Raw genomic sequence first — 22,500 nt, 5'->3', positions numbered from 1 at the left:
GCTTTTAAGCCAGAGCACTAGTAGGCTACCACAGCCAGCTCATTCTAATACTGGGTGAGCTAATGGGACACCATGCAAACTAGCATTCGTTCCGAAGTCGTGACACCCCCCCCCCCCCAACTTTTATGTGAATGCGGTCGTGGTAGATGGTTCGATATCGATGCGTCCTTTAGTGTTAGCGGAGGTATATGGTAGGTACTCTCGTGTGCTTTTCATATTCTTCCTTTCAAAGTGGTATTTGGTAAAGAATTGATATTCTAAAATAGATTATACATTGTTCCTTCTAAATCTAGACTTAGCAAACTGCCATACCCTGTATACAAAACAAAATTCTTGATCAATCTAAATCTAGACAGTGGCGAATCGTCTATATAATCAAATAATCACTGCTTCCCTTCCTAGTTTTGAAAAATTGCCCATAGACATAAACCTCATAAATTAAATGTAGAAAGACGCTCATAATCACCAATGAACAGTATGCCCAACATTCAAAACGGTTTCATTGCCACAGAAATAGGCAGTTCCCCCCTATCGTGCCACTCTATATGCAGTCGCAAGCTTTGATTAAGTAAGCTTACAGTGAGGCTGGAAGAGTCCACCCAAAGAGTTGAAGGGTACATGTGTGCAACAGTCAAAACGGTTTCATTGCCACACATACCCTGTTCACCCCCTTCGGGCCACAGTTATAAGCAGTCACAAGCTCTGATTATGTAACCGAACTATTACACTGGTTGAGTCTACCTCACAGATATGATGGGAACTAACTGCTAATGATATCTTGACTGCTGCGAGTGCTTGTTTTTTTTCCTCGACTTTTTACCGTCCTATAATCAGATCGTGACCTCGATTATGACACCGGCTCGTGGCTGTGAAACGTTAGACAAAAACAGCCAAACGTGAGATGAAAAATTAATAATTGTCTTGTTCTACCAAAGAGTTTAGTCTCACTGGTATTACGTACTGTAGTACTGACATCTCTGCTTCTTTGTTTGTGTTTGTGTTTTCACATCTAAAGATAAATTTAATGTTTGTTGGAATAAATATTTAATGAGATTCTTTCCTGATTATTTTAGCGGTTGAACATGCATGCAACATGAATTCAGGTTTTGCTTTCATCCACAACTCAGTGTTGCCGCCTCGAGTAGGATTCTTGTGTGATATCTCCAGGCCCTATCTGATTCTGGTCCCATCTCACTTTGATTACCCTGTCAAACAAGTCAGCCTTCGCCCCTGAATATAGATTTTGCTTACTGTGTCAAATCCTATGCATGCATATGTTATTATACAATATATTCTAGATTGACCGAGTCAAGACTTGCTAACTGTGTCAAATCCTATACATATAAAAATAATACATAGGCTACTTCATCAATTTAAATCTTAACTTGGCCTGTGCCTGTAGTGCCAACTCTTGTGAATATTCTGCTTACCGTGTCAAATCTAATGTATGTGTTGTTGTTATTTTCAGATACCTCCAAGCTGATTCTGGGCGGGGAACAGCTGGCAGACCCCCAGAGCACTGAGATCCAAAATGCCCTGTCCTTTGCTGTGGATCAAATGAACGCCCAGGAGAATTATCTGTACCTCCGGAAAGCTCAGACTATGGACAAAGTTACTTCCCAGGTGAGTGGATCGAGTGAGATGAAAAAGGGAATACATGTAGATGCATCAGTAGAAGTGAACATTGGTGAAACATGTTTTTGGTCAACATATTTGTTGACAGGCACTGAAATATAATAATATCAATGTTTGTCAACCTTTATTTTCTTTTTAGCCACCGCCATTAAAAAACAACTTTTAAAGGCTACATTTTTTTCGTGCCACCCTCCTACCTACATGCATTTCCAAGTTTATTTACTCTCTCCCTGTACTAGCAGGTACACGAGGGAGGAAGTAGTCGAGTACACGCTAGTCTGTCCCTGGCCACTTCCTCTAATCTTGGCACATCCAAGGACAGAGTGCTTTCCTTTTCCTGATCGTGCTTCTGTAACTTGGAGTTGGCCTACCTCTTACTTGTCCATTTGGTCTCCAGTATCTTGTCTGAAAGGGCAATCTTGTCTTTGACAATCTCAAAATATGTCCCAATTATCTGTTCCTTCTTCTTATGGCAGCGTTGGTATCTTCAATCTCACCCCTTTCCAACACGTCATTACTTGTTATAAACGCAATCAGTTTTATTGATAAAATTCTTCTTAGACATTTTGTTTGAAAGCTTTAAAATTTCGTTGAATTTCTTTGTTTGTTTTCCATATCTCTGAACCATGCACCAGTACCGCCAAAACATCGCTATTGTAATAGTACATTTTAAACCTAATTTCCTATGAGAATATCTGTGGAATCCAAATGATTGTTAATTTTATAAAAGTGATCCAAGCATTTTAAGTCTTTGAAGAGTTTTTACTCACCAGCACAGTTTTCAGTCCCCTTTAATCATGGAATAAAACAGGAACACACATCCTCAGATTTACTCGTACGATTGATATGGAGTATCGTATCCGTCTTATTTCCTTAATGTTCATCTTTTTTCTTCTTTTTCCATTCTTAACCAAATGCAAAGCCTAAAAACGCTAGCAAATTTTATACCCCAATCATCAGCACTCAAACGATTACTATATATGTATAGTCAATTGACTGTTCGATTCATTGTCATTCTTTTTGCCTATAAAAATCTAGATCACTTTTTCCCCACAGCTATGTCGATATGTGCACGACATTTAACAAACCCTGTAGTTTTGTCTATTAGTCTATGCGCTGCATTTTCCGCCATACTTATAGGATTTTTCGCTGCTGGGAATTGTGACAGAAACCTTTCATGTGCTCATCAATGTACATCTTGTTCTGCCCCCCCCCCCCTTTGCCCTTCTTCTCTGTCCCATCCCTCCCTAACCCACCCCATCTTTTTGGCAGGTTGTGTCTGGTTTCATGTATCACTTCCGGGGCGTACAAATGGCGGCCACAGACTGCCCCAAGGGAAGCAACCAGTCCCTGGACACTTGCAACGTGAGCTCACCAGGCAATGTGAGTACCACGCACATTTCTTCACCGGCAGCTTTCCGTTGCCTCACTAAAAAATGATTGCATAGGCGTTTTTCCCCCACTTCTGATAGTTTTGTCAACGAATTAACTGAAGAAAAGCAAAGATTTACTCCAGGAATCAAAATTAAGAAGTTAATTTTCATACAGTTACGCAGCTTTCCGTCACAAATTAATGTGGTGGGTACATTTTCAGCTCTCAATTCTCCTATCGATAACACCTGCAGACAATGGCTTACGTGGGAACCGAAATGACGTCAGAGATAAAACATCTAGCCCGTAGAATAGATCGCACATGTTTTTGCGCACATCAACAGTGAAGTTAAGGTACTTTAGGAAGTAGGCTGCTTTAACTCTATCCATCAGAGACAGTCCACACAGTAACCAGCAATGGCGTGTTCGATAGTATACCTGTGATGTAAGTATCAATGTACAGGGTGATCCCCCAAGAAAACCTGTACAACTTTTTTTCCTAAATATCTCGCACACAATTTGTACTGGAATGTTGTAATTTGCAACAGATATAATTCATTCAAAAGGAATTTGCTTGACATAAATTTTACAAAAAAGAAACTTATTTTAAAAAATGAAAAAGGCTTTTATAAAAAAGACTTAAAATGCAAAAGGCACCAATTTAAATGATCTTGTAAAGGTAGTCATGAAATGACTGGTTTGTTTTTTCATTTCCTTTTATTTTTAAAATCTAATATTTCCATCCCCGTGACTTTTAAACAATATTTCTTTTCTCCTACAGAGTTTAAAAAAATATTTTTTCATATATCCTCCTTTGCACTCTACACATTTTAAAGCGTCGTTCGTTATGTTCAGTGGTGGCCAAACGCAAGGATCCACTCAACCATGAGTACTCAAAGCCATACACACTGCATACCTTACAGTATGGAGCTGTTTCTAGAGACAATAAGCGGGGGAGGGGGGTGAGGTTGCCCGAATAGACATCATTTGTGTAGCTGATATAACCTGAAAGGTGAGTATGGGCTTTGCCAAGGAACCAAATGTCATAGAGGTAATGTTTCAAGACGATTAAGGGATCATGAACTCAGTGTTATGCTTTGAGGGAAAATGCAGTCGTAGGTGAAGATCTGCCTTGAGAATGCGGACCGTTGAGAAGTAGGAAAGTCATTCCTGCAGACATCATCTTGGGACAGACGTCTTTTGGGGCTCATCTGCTGAATTCTGTATCCTGGTGACGTTTAAAGGGGTGTGAACGGTGTGTCTTTGACCTGATGTGGTCTATTTGTCTGGGAAATTTTAGTTCTGATTCTCTACAGGTCCTAACTGGTGGACCATTTCCACCCTTGACATCAAAGAAGGCCTTAAGAGCACTTTAACTTTAACATGATATCCAGGGGCGGCTGGTGGTTTGTAGAACTGACCGGCTGTAATTCCCATCGATACCTCCCCTTCTCTCCCCCCCCCCCAATCGCCTCAGAACTTCACCCCTACAACACACAGACAGGCCGACATACAGACAGACGGACGGACAGACAGACAGACAGACAGACAGACAGACAGACAGACAGACAGACAGACAGACAGACAGACAGACAGACAGACAGACAGGCGGACGGACAGACAGACAGACGGTCAATTTTATAATTACCAGTAAACTTAAGGTATTTCGTGCGTGTGTGTGTGGGGGGGGGGGTTGGATGGGTAGGTGAGAGAGAGAGAGAGAGAGAGAGAGAGAGAGAGAGAGAGAGAGAGAGAGAGAGAGAGAGTGAGAGAGAGAGAGAGAGAGAAAGAGAAAGAGAGAGAGAGAGAGAGAGGGGGGGGGGTAGTATATAAAAAGGGTTTACGACTCGTAGTAGAAGAAAATCCATGGCGTTACAAACTTCAAAATGTAAATCTGAGCTTCAAGACATAGACTGAACTTGAGACCAATAAAATACGGAAAGATCTGACTTGATCGACACAGAACAAGAAATACAATGTACTTCTACGGTATACTAGAAAACAAACTGAAAGTTAGAAGCAACCACTTTTTAGCCCTGCCCCCTGTACATCACCCAAAGACCTACTTTTCACACACACTCACGCAAAGTCTCGACGTGCACTCGCTATGTAAAAATATAAAACCTGTGTGCTGTCAATACCTTTCCAATGACGCTGTCCCACGTAGATGAAGTCTAGAATCAGATACTGTACACTGTACTAGACTCACAATCACGTACACATTGAACAAATTTAACCTATAATTTCCGGACCGATTCAAAAGTTCTTCTCTTCTTTTCTCTTCTCTGCTCTCAGTTCACTGCTCTAAGAGAAATGTGTCAAATGCTAATTTTAGAAATTAGAGTCTAGCTGGGGTGAAGGTGGAAAGGGGGAAAGGGGAAAAAGGGGAAAGGGAAAAAGGACGGGGGAGGAGGAAGGTGTATTGTTTTAGGCCCAGACCCTGACAGCCGAACGTGGGGCGCTGCTCTCTCCTCGTTAAAATTCCCTCTATAACATGAATGGCCGAAACGAAGGATCGCCGGCCCAGGGTCCTGGCCAAGTAACTTATAAGTAAGGGAACTTGGGGAAGTAGGTGAGGAAGAGAACACAAAACAGAACCATGGGTGGCTTAAAATGCAATAGAAATAATCATGCTAACACTTGATGTACAAGCAGTAATAAGAGACAGGTTGAATGATGAATGTAACTGAATAAATTATGTAATATAATATGTATTTGTACTGCAGGCGTGTCCTTCCTTTGTAAGTAACAGAGAGGCCAATTGGCAATTTGAAGCCGTCTCTTTGAGTTCTGTGGGCAAAAGTGAATTCGCCCCGAGGCTGACGTCTCCGCCGCGCGGGCGCTGTTCGGAAAGGTCTTGCGCCTCGCGGCCTCGCGGCCTCGCGCAGATAAGTTTCACATTGTGATGGGCGCAGGGCTTGCTAAAATTATTTAGTAAGCCGTGGATGGGCTATTTAACACACGAGCCGGCGTGATAAACAAAAGATGAAGGAAACGGTCTTTGTAGTGCGACAACACACCAAAGAACCACTAATGTTTCTCAGAGCGCCTTCAAATCGGCCGAGTGTTTTCTGAACGTTGATTAGATATTAATGTGTATTTACATACTTGAAACTAAATAACAATTATCGTCAGCAATCAATCTCTTGTCCACTGTACAGCCGACAAAAACTGACCGGCGCCGCCGGTCTTGCCCAGTGAACGAACCGCGCCTGATTATATCCGTACTTTGTGCGAAACGTACGAAATGAGTTGGTGGTAAGAGAGAGCTTTACTAATCTTAACCGCGATCTCAACAGGGAAATGGAATTTGAGAAAAAACTATCAGCAAACTTCTATTGGCCTGTTAAACTACTGTAGTTTGCAATATGGTTCAATCGTCAGGACTTTTGGGGATAGATCTAATGCGAACTAGTGCGTCATGCTACAAAAATGGGGACATAGCCGAGAATGGGTTGTTTTTTTACAAGCTATGTAGAGCAAAACAATTCTGTGGATTTATCTAAAATGTATATCAGGCAAATTCCTTTTGACTCCCAAATGTTGGGTACAAATTTGAAACGCAAAACGTCAATGTGGAGGAAAATATATTTTTTTAAAAAGTTGTACAGTTTTTTTTTCTTTTTTGGGATCACCCTGTATTATATTATTTAAGCATGATTTTATGTTACAGCACTGTGAACCAAATTTCCTCACAAGGATCAATAAATTGAAAGTTATTATTCCTTAAACTGTATAAGCCTATCTATTTACTCAAACGAAATGTCCCACTTCCAGGTGCGTGTGTGTGACTTTGATGTCTGGTGGCAGTCCTGGATGACCCCCGAGTACAAGCTCTCAAAGATGAGCTGCAAGGTCAGTCACGTTCTTGTCTTCTCTTAAAATGCACCTTTTGTTCATTTTTTGTCTGTTTTCTCTTCCTCTCTCTGTCTGTCTGTCTGTCTGTCTGTCTGTCTGTCTGTCTGTCTGTCTGTCTGTCTGTCTGTCTGTCTGTCTGTCTGTCTGTCTGTCTCTCTCGTTCTCTCTCTCTCTCTCTCTCTCTCTCTCTCTCTCTCTCTCTCTCTCTCTCGCTCGCTCTCTCTCCTGGATGACCCTCAAGTACTAGTTTGTTCTTGTCTGCCCTTAAAATGCAGCCTTTGTCCATCTCTCTCCCCCACTCTCTCTCTCTCTCTCTCTCTCTCTCTCTCTCTCTCTCTCTCTCTCTCGCCCTCTCTCTCCTGGATGGCCCCGGAGTACATACTCTCAGAGATGAGCTGCAAGGTCAGTCACGTTATTTTCTGCCCTTAAAATGCAGCCTCTCTCTCTCTCTCTCTCTCTCTCTCTCTCTCTCTCTCTCTCTCTCTCTCTCTCTCTCTCTCTCTCTCTCTCCCCTCTCTCTCTCTCCCTTCTCTCTCCCTCTTTCATTCACTCTCTTTCACTCACTCTCTTTCTTCCCCCCTCCCTCTCTTTCTTTCTCCTCTCCTCTCCCCCTCTTCCATTCACTCTTTCTTTCTGTGTTTTTTAAATTTTATTGTTCCATTAATTATCGCGGGAATTCAGCTTTCACCCCGAGACTGTACCTCAACAGAATAACTGCAGATACATTTTCTTAAAACATGCCCTTATCAACACAATCAAGATCAGTTAGGCGGCTTAGACCCTTCCCGCCATGGCCAACAAGAGCTGAAGGGAACACAATGTCTCAGAAGAGCAGAAAGACCGAGAGCTACTCAATGAAAATCCTTCCCATACGGGAATCAAACTCGGGTCTTCTGCGTGTGGTGGAGAAGGGCCTAACCGCTGCACCACAAACGTCGGTGCAGAGACTTTAAAATTTGTCAAACGAAATTGTTCAAGAGTTCTAAAATGTGCTACTTGGCCCGGAATCTGTAAAGCTCACAGCGTCATAAAGCTGGAGAATTACGGTGCTTTCTTAAACCAGCTTCGTGAGCGTTCTGTCATTTGTAGATATGGGTGTTAAATGACCAATGGCGCCTTTGAATAATACGTGTACTGTACTTCTTTCTCTCTCTCTTTCTCTCTCCCCCCCCTCTCTCTCTCTCTCTCTCTCTGTCTCTCTCCTTCCATCCTTCCCTCCCTCTCCCTCCCCCTCCCTCTCCCTCCCTCCCCCTCCCTCCCCCCTCTCTCTCTTTCTTTCTCTCTCTCTCTCTCTCTCTCTCTCTCTCTCTCTCTCTCTCTCTCTCTCTCTCACCCTGTTGGGGAAATAGATACCAAGATACCAACAAGAATTCCGAAAGACGTTTAAGGGTATAATATGCACTCACATCTGGAGTTGACTGTGTGTTTTCATCGTACTCCACCCCCCTCCCCCCCCTCCCCCCGTCCTCATTTTTCTTTCCCACAGTAAAAAGAGCGACTCGGTGGCCAGAAGCGAAAGTACTACTCTTTCAGATGCCAGACTGAGGTGGTAAAAGTTGGCTGATTGTATCCACAGAAGGAAATATCTGCGAACGTTTTGTTAACAAGCCATTGGCTTTGCCTAACATTGTTATCTCTCGTCTTTTGATATCATGAACACTTTGTGATAACTTCAGCATGAAAAAAATGTTTTTTTTTCTTTTTTTAAACAAAATGCTAATAAACTTTGTCACTGACCACAGCTATAAATTCACTATGTTTTAATTTATTTCGAGAATGTTTGAACGAGGACCCCGCAGGTCCATTAACTCATCATCCATCAGATCATTCTTTCATTCGTCTGTGAAGTGTCGCACTCCTGATGTTCTTACGACGTTCCGACTCTAGGCGTACCGCTCATTCTGCTGTCGTGATACCTGCTTCGATGCCCCATCTTTTTGGTCTTCCCCTTTTACTGTTCCCTTGTATCACCACTATATTTTGCATTGAGCCAGGTCGTGTTTTTAGAGCGGCGTCTGTGGTGTTTTGGAAACGCCTTTTGCCTTTGCACACAAAAGACGTGAGTTCGATTCCCGAGTGGGAAAATGTTTGTCGAGTATCTCCGTCTGTTTGCTTTGCAATTTTATCCTATTCAGCACGGGTTGCCGCCCCCCCCCCACACCCTTATACACACACACCGGCGGTGTTGTAGCACGCCACCTAGTAATAGGTACCAAAGCTAAATTTTCAAAGTAGCTACATGCCAAATTTATCTGTTCCATATAAAAGGCCTAGATCTATATCTCCTGAAGAATTTTGGTACCATTCTTTAACTTTTCAGTTGATTTTTAAGAAAATGTTTAAAATGGGTCAAATTTGTCAAAGTTGCTCACTGGCTGCAGCCCCATGTTTGACAGATAATAAAAGAGTACCAAGTGCACCAAACATCTCCACGTTAACTGAGTATAATGACTATAACATAGATATGGAGCCTAATTTTTTAAAGACTCTAAGATCATTACAAATCAGTATTTTATCGCCGCAAACATGATTATCTGTAGTTATTTCGACAAAAACACGGAGCGCCCCACCAGCCCCCCCCCCCCGCGGCGAGCAAGTCGACTCTATACTGTAGTGTTGTACCGAGGGCTCCCGGCGTGGGGGGTCACATGCTTTCTGAGTTTTGCGGAAGAATTCATAAAAAATAATTTCAAATTGATTACTTAAACGTACCTTTTTATTACTTACTTTTTTAAAAGCGATATTTTACGTATTTTGTGTAAAAAATGATCTTTTTAAACTTTGACGGCTTTTACATTTTTGTTATTAAACGCCATAGGTCAAAACAGTATTTAAAAAAAAGTGCGTTTAAAGTTCTACAGTTTTTGCCAATGAAAAGACGGTATTTAATTATCAATCTTTTCGCGAAACATTTAAATGCACAGCTACAGCAAGGCAAACGTAATTGTCACAACATCACGTATTATGTGCGGGGTACCATGTTTGGGATTGGGGACTCAAGGTGGTTCGAATGACTGCAAAGATTGTGCAGGTTAGGTCGTCTCTGAACCTGACGACCGGCGTCTGTGGTGTAGTGGTCAGGGCCTTTGCCGTCGTACGCATGAGACCCGAGTTAAGTTCCCAAGGGGGGAGAATTTCTTTTCTTTCAACTGAGATGTTGTTACCCTCCCAGCTTGAGTTCACCTAAATTGTGTCGATGAAGGCGTATAATCACAAACATTAAAAGAACAATCATGCATTTGACAGGTGGGAACTCTCATGTGGTCTGCTTGTTAGCCTTCTTTTCTGTGCTGCTTTTCCTAACTGTGAGTTCTTAGATACTCTGACTGACACGAATTTCTTATAGAAAATAAAAATTAACCTTTAGCAGTTCTTAGATGATCTTGCCGAAACTAAAACTCTATTTACAAGACGACCGCTTCAATAGCTAAATCGGTATCATGCTGGACTATGCTGCGGATGATCCTGATTCAAACCCCGAACTGAGCGTTCTTGAACTCGAGTCGTTTTGTGGAGGTTTAAAGGCTCTCAACCCGATTGGCTCGGTCCTATCGGAGAAAGACGTTAAATTTAAAGGCCCCACTTCCAAAATATCTTTACAGTGTTTACTTTTTTAAAACTATCAAAACGACAGTTATCCGTGAGAGTTCTTGTATGCTGTTAACAAAACAATTTTTTACAGTCAAAACATTATAGTAAGAATAAAAAAGAAACTCTTATCCTAACGGCGCTGTTAGGAAAAAACAAACAAACGAATCTCTTATCAAAACAGTACAGATAGGAAAGCTAAATTCTTATCAAAATAGTACAGGTAGGAAAGCTAAATTCTTATCAAAACAGTACAGATAGGAAAGCTAAATTCTTATCAAAATAGTACAGGTAGGAAAACGAAACTCTATACCGAGTGCTTAGATCAGGTGAACTCTGAGACCTGTCCTATTTCTCAGGGCCAGAGTCGCTTGTCTTTCCCCTGATGACTCCAGTTTTGGCCTCAATGTATCTTCCTACCGCCACTGAGACATTTTTGAGCCGGTGTCTGTGGCCTGTGGTGTAATGTTTAGGCGCTTCGCTATTGTGAAACACACACACACACACACACGCACACACACACACACACACACACAAACACACACACACACACATACACACACACACACACACACACTATGACCTATCCGCGAGTTCGATTCCTGGTTGGACAAATTGTTTTGTCGACTATGTTTGTGCACAGTTACCTATAATATTGCGTTGGCCCCGACATGCAAGGCTGAAGCACCAACCTCATACATTGTAAAAAGTGTGTCAAAACGAGGGGAAATCACTTCCGATTATGGGAGGGGAAGGGATGTTCCATTATACTTGCCACTGCCGTCGGAGGAAAATTTTTAATATTTGTTAAAGGATGTCCAGCTGGCTGAACTATGACGACCAGTGTTTTGTTATGACATTGCGATCAGGCAATCTTGTCAACTTGCACAGCCCACTGCAAATAAAATAATGAAAATCGCCCAGCAAGTAGATTCTATGGGGGAACTACATATCTAGGCAATTTATCCGATCTTTTAGAATTCAACAAAAGCAGCAGCAGCAGCAACAACAACAACAACAAAAACAGCAACAACAACAGCAACAACAACAACAACAACAACAACAACAACAATAATATTATAATATATTTCAGCAGCAGCAACAACAACAACTACAACAAAAACAACAACAAGAAAAAGGTGGTTTTGTCCTATTACATGCAGGATGCTTACACCGCCTACAACTTTCGTTGTATCTTTTTCTTCTTTGATAGTATACAATGAAAATCGTGACGAAACACGGAAATCTTATCTCTTACTTCATGTTAGTATTGTGCTGTACCACCATTAGTAGTGCACAAACCTGTATGTTCTCTTGGGTTAAAAAACGTTGAAAAACAAAAAACAAAATAAAAACCGCCCACAGTAGTGATAGTCTGTCCACTTTCAGCTGACGTACGTTACCAGAAAGTCCAAGTTACGTAAAAGCCGGACTATAATTTCATTCTTCGTGATTTTTAAGGTAACATACACATTTTTTTTTCAGAAGAGACTTCCATGAAAATAGCATAGATAAATGACACATATCGGTAACATGAGAAATGGGAGTGATTTTCAGGGGCGAAGGCTGACTTGTTTGACAGGGTAATAAAAGTGAGATGGGACCTGACAGGGCCTGGAGATATCACATAAGAATCTTACTCGAGGCGGACACAAAAAAGTAAAGACGCATCACTCCCCGATTCAGGCGAGATTGGGATCAGGCATCCAGTGAAAGTTTCAGGCCGTACAACTAACAGTCTGTTCCTCACAACCGATGAATCTTCTTATCGTTTTCATAGTAAATCAAGCAAGGGGATTTGTCTGAATGGGTTTTTAACACCATTTCTCTTCCTTTACCGTAACGTCATACCCACATCCACACATGAAAGATGGAGTCAGAACATTCTAGTAATTCTAGTCAAGATTTTGATTTAAAAATTCAAAACATACCGTACTGCACGTTTCCTCTCGGTCAGTATAATTATTGGCCCGTCTTGCTCACGCCCCCTTTCCTTATTCTGGGCCGCATCTCATTGCATTAGTGCGCACAATACGCCAAATCTTTTCTATTCTTCTATTTCTACTCCTTTTTCTTCGTCATTTTCTTCTTGTTCTTGTTCTTGTTTTTGTTCTTGTTCTTGTTCTTATTTTTTGTTCTGTTCTTGTTCTTGTTCCTCTTGTTCTTCTTGTTCTTGTTCTTCTTGTTCTTCTTGTTCTTCTTCTTCTTCTTCTTCTTCTTCTTCTTCTTCTTCTTCTTCTTCTTCTTTCTTCCTTCCTTCCTTCCTTCCTTCCTTCCTTCCTTCCTTGGAGCATAAATTTGATGAATTTATTGAATATGCACCTATTTATTGATCAACTTCACCACATACCACTACTTCCGATGTATTAACTGAGATGACTCCTCGCTCCTCCTTCTGTCCCCGGTATTAACTATAGGAAATAATAAGTTGGAAGTGACTTTGAGAGGAACAGACCATGAAATGTACGGCGTGACACAGTTTCGGGGCATTGTGCCACCGATCTCGCGTATAACATGATTCGAAGAGGGGCCAGCTGACGAGTGAAAATTTCACTCGTCAGCTGGCCCCTCTTCGAATCATGTTATTTAATATCTCTCACTAGTCGTCTCCGGTCGAAGCAGCGACATTGAGTTGTGAATGAAAACAAATTCTGAATTCATATTATTTTATCTTCAACCGCCAAAATAATCGGGAAAGTACCTCATTGAATATTAATTCCAACTAAAATTAAATTTTATTTTAGATGTGAATACACAAACACAAAGCAAAGAAGCAGAGATGTCAGTACTACATGTATTACCAGTGAGTTTCAACTCTTTGGTAGAACATGACAATTATCAATTTTTTATTTCACATTTGGCTGTTTTTGTCTAGCTTTTCGCAGCCTGGAGCCGGTGTCATAATCGAGGTCACAATCTGATTATAGAACGGTAAAAAGTCTAGGAAAAAAAAGCACTCGTGGCAGTCAAGATATTATTAGGAGTTAGTTCCCCTCACTTTTGTGAGGTAGATTCGACCAGTGTAATAGTTCGCTTACATAATCAGTGCTTGTGACTGCTCGTGACTGTGACCCGAAAGGGGTGAACAGGGTATGTGTGGCAATGAAACAATTTTGAGTGCTGTATACATGTTCCCTTCAACTCTTTTGGTAGACTCTTCCAGCCTCACTATAAAGTTATTTAACCTTATCCGTACGTCGTGGTTTACTATTGTATCCATACGACGTGGGGAACTTCGTGCTACCACTTGACAAAGAGGAAATACACTCGTTAATCCGATCCGTACGCTTTGCATAGCAGTCTGTTGAAATGACTTCAGGAGAAATACTGAAAGTTTCAAAGAGATCTTCGTACTAGAAGTATACTAAAATGTGAAGAATACAACCCCGTGGGTACAAAATGACCCCAGGGTGTACGGATAGGGTTAATCAAAGTTTGTGACTACTTATAGAGTGGATCGAAAGGGGTGAACAGGCTATTTCTGTGGCAATGAAACCGTTTAGAATGTTAGGCATACTGTTTATTGGTGATTATGAACGTCTTTTTACGTTTAATTTATGAGGTTTACGTATATGGGTGAATTTGACTGCGACAATGCTTCAAAACTAGGAAGGGAAGCAGTGATTATTTGATTATATAGACGCTTCGCCACTGGTACTGATTTTAGAATTACAATTGAAAAGTTTACGACAATAATATTTTCAGGAAGCTACCAGGAACTTGAAAAATGAGTAGAAATAGGAAGAAACAAAACCAGAACAGCCACTTATCACCCGTATCGTGCACCTTTGAAAAAGTTATAAAATTGTCAATAAACAAAAAGTGCATGGTTGGAGGGTTCTCTGGTGTGGTTGCTCCTTCTTTCCTATTACTATTAAACATCTATCTTCCTTGTCTCCCCTTCTTCTTTTTTTTTTTTGAGTTACTCTCTCGTAACACCTCTAACCTTTGGCAGTTATATGACCTATTTGTGTTACAAGTGCCGCAAAACTCCTATAAAAAATAAAACAAAACAAAACAGAAAACCTTGAAAACCGCCCACAGCTGTGACAGTCTCTGCCCTTTTCTACACCGTAAGTTTCCACAAATTTGTACGTTCTCTTGGGTTGAAAAATACAAAAATATGAAACACACACAAAAAAAGAACATTTGACCCCTTCCAGATAACACCGGATGAGCCATCTCCTCTGGAGCTCGTCTACCAAAAACTTTCTCTTTCCGCAAAAAGTTCACCATTCTTTCTAAAGAAGATAAATGGGGAAAAACAATTTCAGGGGTTAAGAAAAAGGAAAGCCCTGGGGCCCAAATTTTTATTTTTTAAAAAAAAAAACTTTCCCCCCCCCCCCCCCCCCCCCCCCCCGAAGAAACTTTTATGAAAACAGCATACACATGTATTATAAATGACATACATATCAATAGGATGAGAAATCAGAGTCATTTTAGATTACAAATTAAAAGTTTACGACGATTATATTTTCAGGAAGCTATACCAGGAATTTGAAAAATGAGTAGATATAGGAACAAACAAAACCAGAACAGCAACTAATCACCCGTATCGTGTACCTTTGAAAAAGTTATCAAACTGTCAATAAACAAAAGGAAGTTGTCAGGGGACTTACAATCCCACTACTCGCTGGGGGATTGTGCAGTCCCATAGCACTGCTTTGTGCACAGGGGACTGCAAAGAAACACACACACACACCCGTCGGCGATGAAACCAGCCTCGCGTCTCCTAGTGACGTCGTCGGCAAAACAGGCCCACCATGGCTTGGGACAAAAGCCCAAAGAAAGATTGCAATACCTTGGAAGTAGACAATTTTGGTAGTACTAGTGCTAGGCCTACTACAAGATCTAGATCTAAATCTAAGCCTAGATATTATAGGCACAGACTGCAATTTTTTTAATTGAACAAGAGTAGACCAACCATGTAGTGTAGTGGACAGTCTTTGTCATAAGTACTACTAGATCTAGATCTAGAATCTTGATCTAGAATCTAGATCTAGAATCTAGATCAAGATCTAGAGTAAAATCTAGATCTGGAATAGAATCTAGATCTAGAATAGAATCTAGATCTAGATAGATCAACAAACTTGAAGATCTAAATGACACATTCGCCTTAAATAAACAGTGTTTGGCTCTAGATCTAGATTCTCCCACCATACTAATTAGCTTAACTAGATTTATATAATATGTAGGGAACGGGAAACCACTGCTGTAATATTCCAAGAATAGTCATGGAAAGGTACATTCATTTATCCGACCAGTGAAACAATACTTAGAAACATAAAAGAATGTCCAGGCCTCAAAAGTAAGTGGAGAAACTATTAATAACATCAGGTATGCAGATGACACAGTATTAATAGCAGGCTCCGAAAAGGACCTTCAATTGCTTCTAGATACTGTTGTAACAGAAAGTGAACGTAAAGGATTATTGTTGAATGTAAAGAAAACGGAATTCACGGTAATATAAAAAAGCAGCAAATCCTAGTTGTAATCTCATTAGCAAAGGTGAAAAGATCAAACAAGTCCAACAGCTTAAACATCTAGGATATATGATAACACCTGATACCAAATGTTCCACAGAAATTAAAAGAAGAACTGCAACGGCTAAGGCTAGTTTCAATAAAATGAGCCCAATCCTGAAAAATAGAAACATCTTAATGAACACCAAAATGAAAGTCCTGAAATGCTACGTTTGATCAACCCTTCTATATGGTTGTGAATGCTGGACAATCACTAAAGACAGTGAAAATAAAATAGAAGCCACAGAAATGTGGTTTCTTAGGAGACTGCTAAGAGTATCGTGGAAGGAAAAGAAATCAAATGAGGTAGTCCTTGATGAAGCCCACGTGGGACACTCAATGTTAAAAACAATCAGGAAACGACAAATGCAGTTTTGGGACACCTGAATAGACATAAGGGTCTTGAACATCTAGCTCTCACTGGCATAAATGAGGGCAAGCGAGGCAGGGGTAGGCCCAGAACAACATACTTAAGGAACCTGAACAAATGGGTAACAGGGAAAGATCAGGGAAACGTAGCTTCAATAGAGGGAGACAACAGTTTTGATACCCATTCTTCATTGAGTTACCATAGACTCTACCAGTGTAGTATATAGGCTTGTGGAAACTTGGATCAATTAATTTTTAGCTTGCACCAAATTGGTGCTGCGAAGAGCAGTTCCATGCACCTTTCTTCTTGTGCGGGAAGAACGATGCCTAGATTTCTCTACAGTGACAAAAAAACCCAAAACAACAATAACAAAAATACAAAAACAAAACAAAACAAAACAAAACACACAAAACACACACACACACACACACACACACACACACACACACACACACACACACACGAAAAAAACAACAATCGAACCAAACCAAACTAAAACTGAACAAAGCAGAACGGAACATATCCAAGTACAAGTGAAAGCCAAACAAAACTCAACAACTCCCCCCCCCCTCCTCCCCTCCACCCCGAAAAACAAAACAAATAGGCCTAAACTAAAAAAAAGTGAAAAGGACTGATTTCTTTAATAAGTTGTCATATCCACATCTGTTGATGGCCCAGTGTTTTGCAGTTGACCTTGCACAAGGGTTGTCGGGTCAATCCTCAGACTCTATACTATCTTACAGCTGATAAGCTATTGTGGCGATAAAGATAAAAATAAATCCAAAACAAAAACACAATACCATATAAGGTATGCTTTAAAAAATGACAACCTCTTCAACACAATACGGAGATTATTTCGTGACCGGTTGTGAGACTTCTGGTCTTACAGCCCTATGATGACCTCTGACCAAACATAAAACTGTTGCGATTTTGTTTACAATATGAAGAACAAAAGCGGGGCATTTTTCAACGTGTCTTTAATCATTGTCCAATATTATTTAACAAACAATTACCACTGCCTCCCTTTGAGGCAATAATTGAGAACTGGTCATGAGTGAAGAAGATTCATAGCTTGAGCAAGAAAGACGTGCCAAACTCGTGTCCTCCATGTCTCCTATCTGCCAAGTATCTCCGTGAAGACCGAAATTGTCAAGACCGCCTGAGACAATCCCCTGAAACGGCGCCCACTCACTCCAGCGTGTATAAAAGGCCCGCGTGTGGTTTGTTTATGCACTAAGGATCGCATAACTACTTAATTCCTTCCTTCAAACACTTTGTGAGAAAGAGAAAACAACAACTATACAGCCAACATGAAGGTAAGTCAGAATAATACCAGGGTCGAATAGTCGGACAGGAAACGAGAGATTGAGATTTAATATAAAAATAAATTTTAATAACAAATAGCATTGATTTATAAAACGCTAGATATCTAGATCTACTATATCCTCGCTCAGCAGCAAGCCCTACGCGTTTCACAATCTATATCTCTAAGATTGAAGTCACTGGGAACTGAGACTAAACTAGATCTGTGTCGTATAAAACATTTCACATTCCTGTCTTGTGCTGATGTAAATTACCTTCTCCTGTGACCGTAAACCTGTTGTGACCATGACACATAAGCCATGTTGTCAATAACAAATCGTGAGGTGACAGCTGTCCACCATGTGCCTCTGACTGTGCTGTTTTGCCAGGAACATTTACACTGGCTTAAAGTGTTGTAGCAACCAACTGTGCTGTAACACTTTTGCGACTTTGGCACCTCCCTGTTACACGGGGGAAACTAAAGGTTTTACACACTGACAAGCCATGTTCTTGGTAGAAGGACGAAGACATCGTTGTCTCAGCATGTTTATTTTTTTGGTTGTTCTTTTTTTCATTTTAGTGACAATGTAACGACGTTGGAGGAGTATAAAACATTGATGTCGACACCCCCCTCCTGTCTGTCTGTCTGTCTGTCTGTCTGTCTGTCTGTCTGTCTGTCTGTCTGTCTGTCTGTCTGTCTGTCTGTCTGTCTGTATCTCCCCCCCCCCTCTCTCTCTCTCTCACGTTTGCGGTAGGTTTTTTGATTGTCAAATAAATACAGTTATTACTGAACGACGCATTCCAACCAAAATGTTCTACATTTCAGTTTCTATTTATATTAAGTGTCGCTCCATGGCTTATAATTACAAATCACTGAAGCAACTATTTAAAAAAACGAGGACAGAAATAGTTGTCACTGAATTGAAAATAGCAGCATCTTTATCAGCATTAACAACAACAACAGCAGCAACAATAATAATTACAGCAACAACAATAATAACAGCAGCAACAGTGACAGCAGTAGAAATGACGACAATGACAATAACAGCAACAATGACAAATGAAAAAGAAAAAAACTACATAGACAACAGTAGCAACAGTGACTACAACCATGACAACAGCAGCAACAACAACAACAACAACAACAACAACAACAGCAGCAGCAGCAGCAGCAGCAGCAGCAGCAACAGCAAGGAGTGCGACTATTCTGACCATACTGTGACAAATGTGTCGTAAACATTATTATACTCATCCAAACAAGGATGGAAATGGCTATGGAAAGTGTAAACAGCAAACCAAAACTAAAAACAATATAAGAGGCCAGTAATTACAAGCCTTCCCGACTACTACAACCACGACAACGACAACGAAAATGACAACGACAACGATGGCAATGATATTAGATAGTGACAACGATAGCGACAACGGTAGGAACAAAGATGGCGACAAAGATAGCGACAACGATAGGGACAAAGATAACGATAACGATAACGACAACAACGTCAACAACAGCAATGAAGTTACAAGCAATAAAAGTATACAAGTACACTCCACTGGTTTATTTCAACCTTCCTCATCACACAGTCTTCCTAAATTTGTGATTATATTCCATGCTGGGTTTCTCCTCAATAATTATTTGCCTCCGTTGAATGTGGCGCCACCTGCCGTCCTTGGTATCATCACCAGTTTGTTAACTTCACTTAAATGGAAAACGTTTCCTAGTTGTTACTGAAGTGTGAAAAAGGCGGTAAATGCCACTAGACAATATATGACTTTGTACTAGGCAGTTGGAGGCTTGTGAAATCGACAAACCATCAAGAGCGGGTGGTTTAAGCGCCACTGGTGTGTCTTACTTGTTTACTTTCCCTCTGTAGTTTCTGTCTGTCTTATTTTTTCGTAGGACTAGCTGGCCATTATTGTGACGATGTGCTTCTCTTTACTCATATAAACAAAATACCCCCCCCCTAAAAATATTTTGTAAACAAATATATATCTAACTTATATTATCTAGGAGAAAGACGCCTTGCGGGATTTTTTTATTGCAAGTTTATTACTTTCTAAATGTTGATAGTAAGGCTTAATATGCAATATGTTGTTTGAAACGGTGTGCACAATAACTTCTGCATGTGAGCTTCTAGTGTTCTGTCTTTGGCATACGAACTCCTCTTTACATAAATCGCACCTCCAAGCTCTCAACGAATATAGACAAACTGTGTCGATAATGCTGTAAAGTAGGCTTCCAATTAATCAGTAAAAAAAAGATTTGCCAAGCCTTTTTTTCTGATTTCTGCAAGTGCTTAGCACCCGACTAAATCTAAGAGGATTATTTCGGTTATTTATTGTGAAGTTTTCAGGGTATGTTTTGTGATGAAGACCAGCCTTTTGGTCATCAGATATTTATTATGCCACCCCAGGAAATTCGAAAGAAAGCGTCATGACATGGTATTGTTTTTCATCATAATCTGTCAATATAAACCCAGACTTCTCAGCGCCAATGCATTTTCTAAATAGGTGAAGACTGTCTTGAATTCACCACAATACACACGTACAATCTCCGTTCTTCCCAAACCCTGCAATTACCATGATACTATTATCTTATCTATGTATTTTTCTCCCCTCGACAGCTCATCTTCGTCGGCTGTATAATCCTGCCGCTCATATCCGGCGCCATGTTGGCAGGAGGTATCAACAACGACTACACGACCTCCTTGGATGACCCCAACGTCAAGTTCGCCGTGGACGGCATCAACAGCTACTACAAGGGTCTCGGTGACAGCACCTCCCGCACTGCCGTACGCCTCGTCTCCGCCTCTTCACAGGTGAGCCTTTAAAGCTGTCCGTGGGTGGTTGGCAGACGCCCTGCTGTGGTTCGCTCCTTTTTCCTTACCAAAGATCTGACATCCTCGTCTTTTCTCCTTTTTTGTTGCTCTTTGTTTGATGCTCTCTTGTTAGATGACTAACCTTCGGCACTTTGTATGACCAATTTGTATTGCAAGGGCCGTGAAACTCTTACTAAAACTACGGAAAGCACGTTTTTTAAAGGAAAAAGAACTGTTTCAGCTCTTTCAAAAAGTATACCGGCGATATGAATCTTTTTCCTTTTTAAAAACAGAACCGTTTATAATTTGAATTTAGGCCAAATTTCTCAGGTATATGTAACCGGTACAACAAGTTAAGAACGTGTAACATATATTTCAAAATTTGGGACTTTGCACATCTGGAGAGCTGGCTGATACCATGCAGATGTTCATGCATAGGATTTGTGACCACATCCAATGTCAACGGGCTGGACTAGTTTGGAGATAACATCTCGTAGGATGGAGGGGGAAGAAGAGGAAGAAACTGAAGAATTTGCGAGGAAAGGAGGAGGGAGGACTAGGAGGAGGGAGGGCGGGGAAGAGAGGTAGGAGGAGGGGCAGGAGACGTAGGGTCAGGGGCCAGAAGAGTTGGAGGAAACGCAGAAAAAGGGGTAGGTAACGAAAAAAGGAGAGGGAGGAGGATGATCTAATGCAGTTAGTAGGAGACGAAGGAGGAGGAAAGAAGGGAAGGGAAGAGAAGGCGAAGTAATATGAATCTGAGGAAGGGCAGTCGTGTAGAAGGAAACCAAGAAGGAGGTAGGGGAAGAAAAATTAGGCAGTCTTTCCCCTTGAGAACGAGAATAAGAACTAAAACTGAAACACAGAAGCAGGTTGTAATTTAGACAACTTTAGACTTCATGTATGTTCATTTGACCCCCCCGGTCGGTCATAAATATTTCTCTCTCCTAACTACCTGACTAACTCTCTATCACGTCGTCCTCAGGTGGTCTCCGGAATTCTCTACAGGTACACCATCGAGCTCACGAACGGAGAAAATGTAAGTTTTGTATGTGTGAGGAAAAGGTGTGTTAACAAAGATAGGTATAAGTTCGTGTACACTTAGAGGGAGGGAGGGAGGGGAGAGAGAGAGAGAGAGAGAGAGAGAAAAGAGAGACTGGGATAGACAGACAGACACGTGGACAGATAGACATGTGGACATAGGTCAAAGCAACTTCACATGCAACCATGAACAAGGTGCCTGTTGTTTTTGCTCTTACTTCCTCCGTCAACTCTCAGTTAATTGCCGGCACACCTCTTGTCCTTGCCACAACCGATCACATTCACACACTCACTGATACACTATCTTATCATGGTTTAGCAAACGTTTTCAGCTCATTACACATGACACAGTGAAGATAAAGACTCCCTTTTCTCACTCCAGACCACTTTAGCCGCCACCAATGACAAAAACTACACTCGAAGATAATTATGTTCAGCGACGTACACTTATATAATTTTCGTCACAGTAACTTTTCTACGTTTTCCAATACTCGACGTTGATGGTTGCTGGTGCTGTGGTGTGGTTTGCTCCAATTTTGCTATTAAACATCAATCGTCCTTATGTCTCCTCCCGCTTTCCTATGTATGTGGCTTTCTTACTCTCTAGTAACACCTTTTATCTTCGGCACTAATGTGACCTCATTGTGTTTCAAGTGCTCGTATGTTGGCGGTTAACAGGTACTCTGGTGTGGTTTGCACCTTCTTTTCTTCTATCAAAAAGTAACGTCCTTCTCTCTCCTCCTCCTTTTTGTGTTTGATACTCTCTCGTAACATCTCTGATCTTCGGCACTTATATCACCTTATTGTGTTCCAAGTGTCGTAAAAATCTTACTAAAACATAAAACAAGTGTCATGAAACACTTACTAAAAACAAATCCTTCTTTTCTATGTACAGTACTCTCTAGTAATACCTTATCTCTGACATTTATGTGACCTTATTGTGTCCCAAGTTCCCCCCAAAAAACCCTTACTAAAACTAAAATCTCCCCCCCCCCAC

The 22,500-nt window shown here is 41.0% G+C and overlaps 2 protein-coding genes across 2 annotated transcripts in view; both read left to right on the top strand.

Moving 5' to 3' along the window:
* The window catches only part of LOC101857420 (multicystatin), a 14,566-nt gene extending 5,953 nt beyond the window's left edge, over positions 1 to 8,613 (top strand). The window contains exons 5-8 of the mRNA XM_035970646.1: positions 1,469 to 1,623; positions 2,908 to 3,018; positions 6,784 to 6,861; positions 8,351 to 8,613. Of these exons, the coding sequence (XP_035826539.1) occupies positions 1,469 to 1,623; positions 2,908 to 3,018; positions 6,784 to 6,861; positions 8,351 to 8,353 (347 nt within the window). The 3' untranslated portion in view covers positions 8,354 to 8,613. The remainder of the gene's footprint in view (positions 1 to 1,468; positions 1,624 to 2,907; positions 3,019 to 6,783; positions 6,862 to 8,350) is intronic.
* An 8,938-nt stretch (positions 8,614 to 17,551) lies between these two features.
* The window catches only part of LOC101859340, a gene marked incomplete at its 3' end in the record, with an annotated part of 12,750 nt that continues 7,801 nt past the window's right edge, over positions 17,552 to 22,500 (top strand). Inside the window, 3 exon segments of the mRNA XM_013084537.2 lie at positions 17,552 to 17,660; positions 20,271 to 20,465; positions 21,448 to 21,501. Coding sequence (XP_012939991.1) covers positions 17,655 to 17,660; positions 20,271 to 20,465; positions 21,448 to 21,501 — 255 coding nt within the window.

The sequence above is a fragment of the Aplysia californica genome, unplaced genomic scaffold (genome assembly GCF_000002075.1).
Source record: "Aplysia californica isolate F4 #8 unplaced genomic scaffold, AplCal3.0 scaffold00300, whole genome shotgun sequence".
NCBI classification, from domain to species: Eukaryota; Metazoa; Mollusca; class Gastropoda; order Aplysiida; family Aplysiidae; genus Aplysia; species Aplysia californica.
This window is presented reverse-complemented; position numbering and strand designations above follow the sequence as displayed.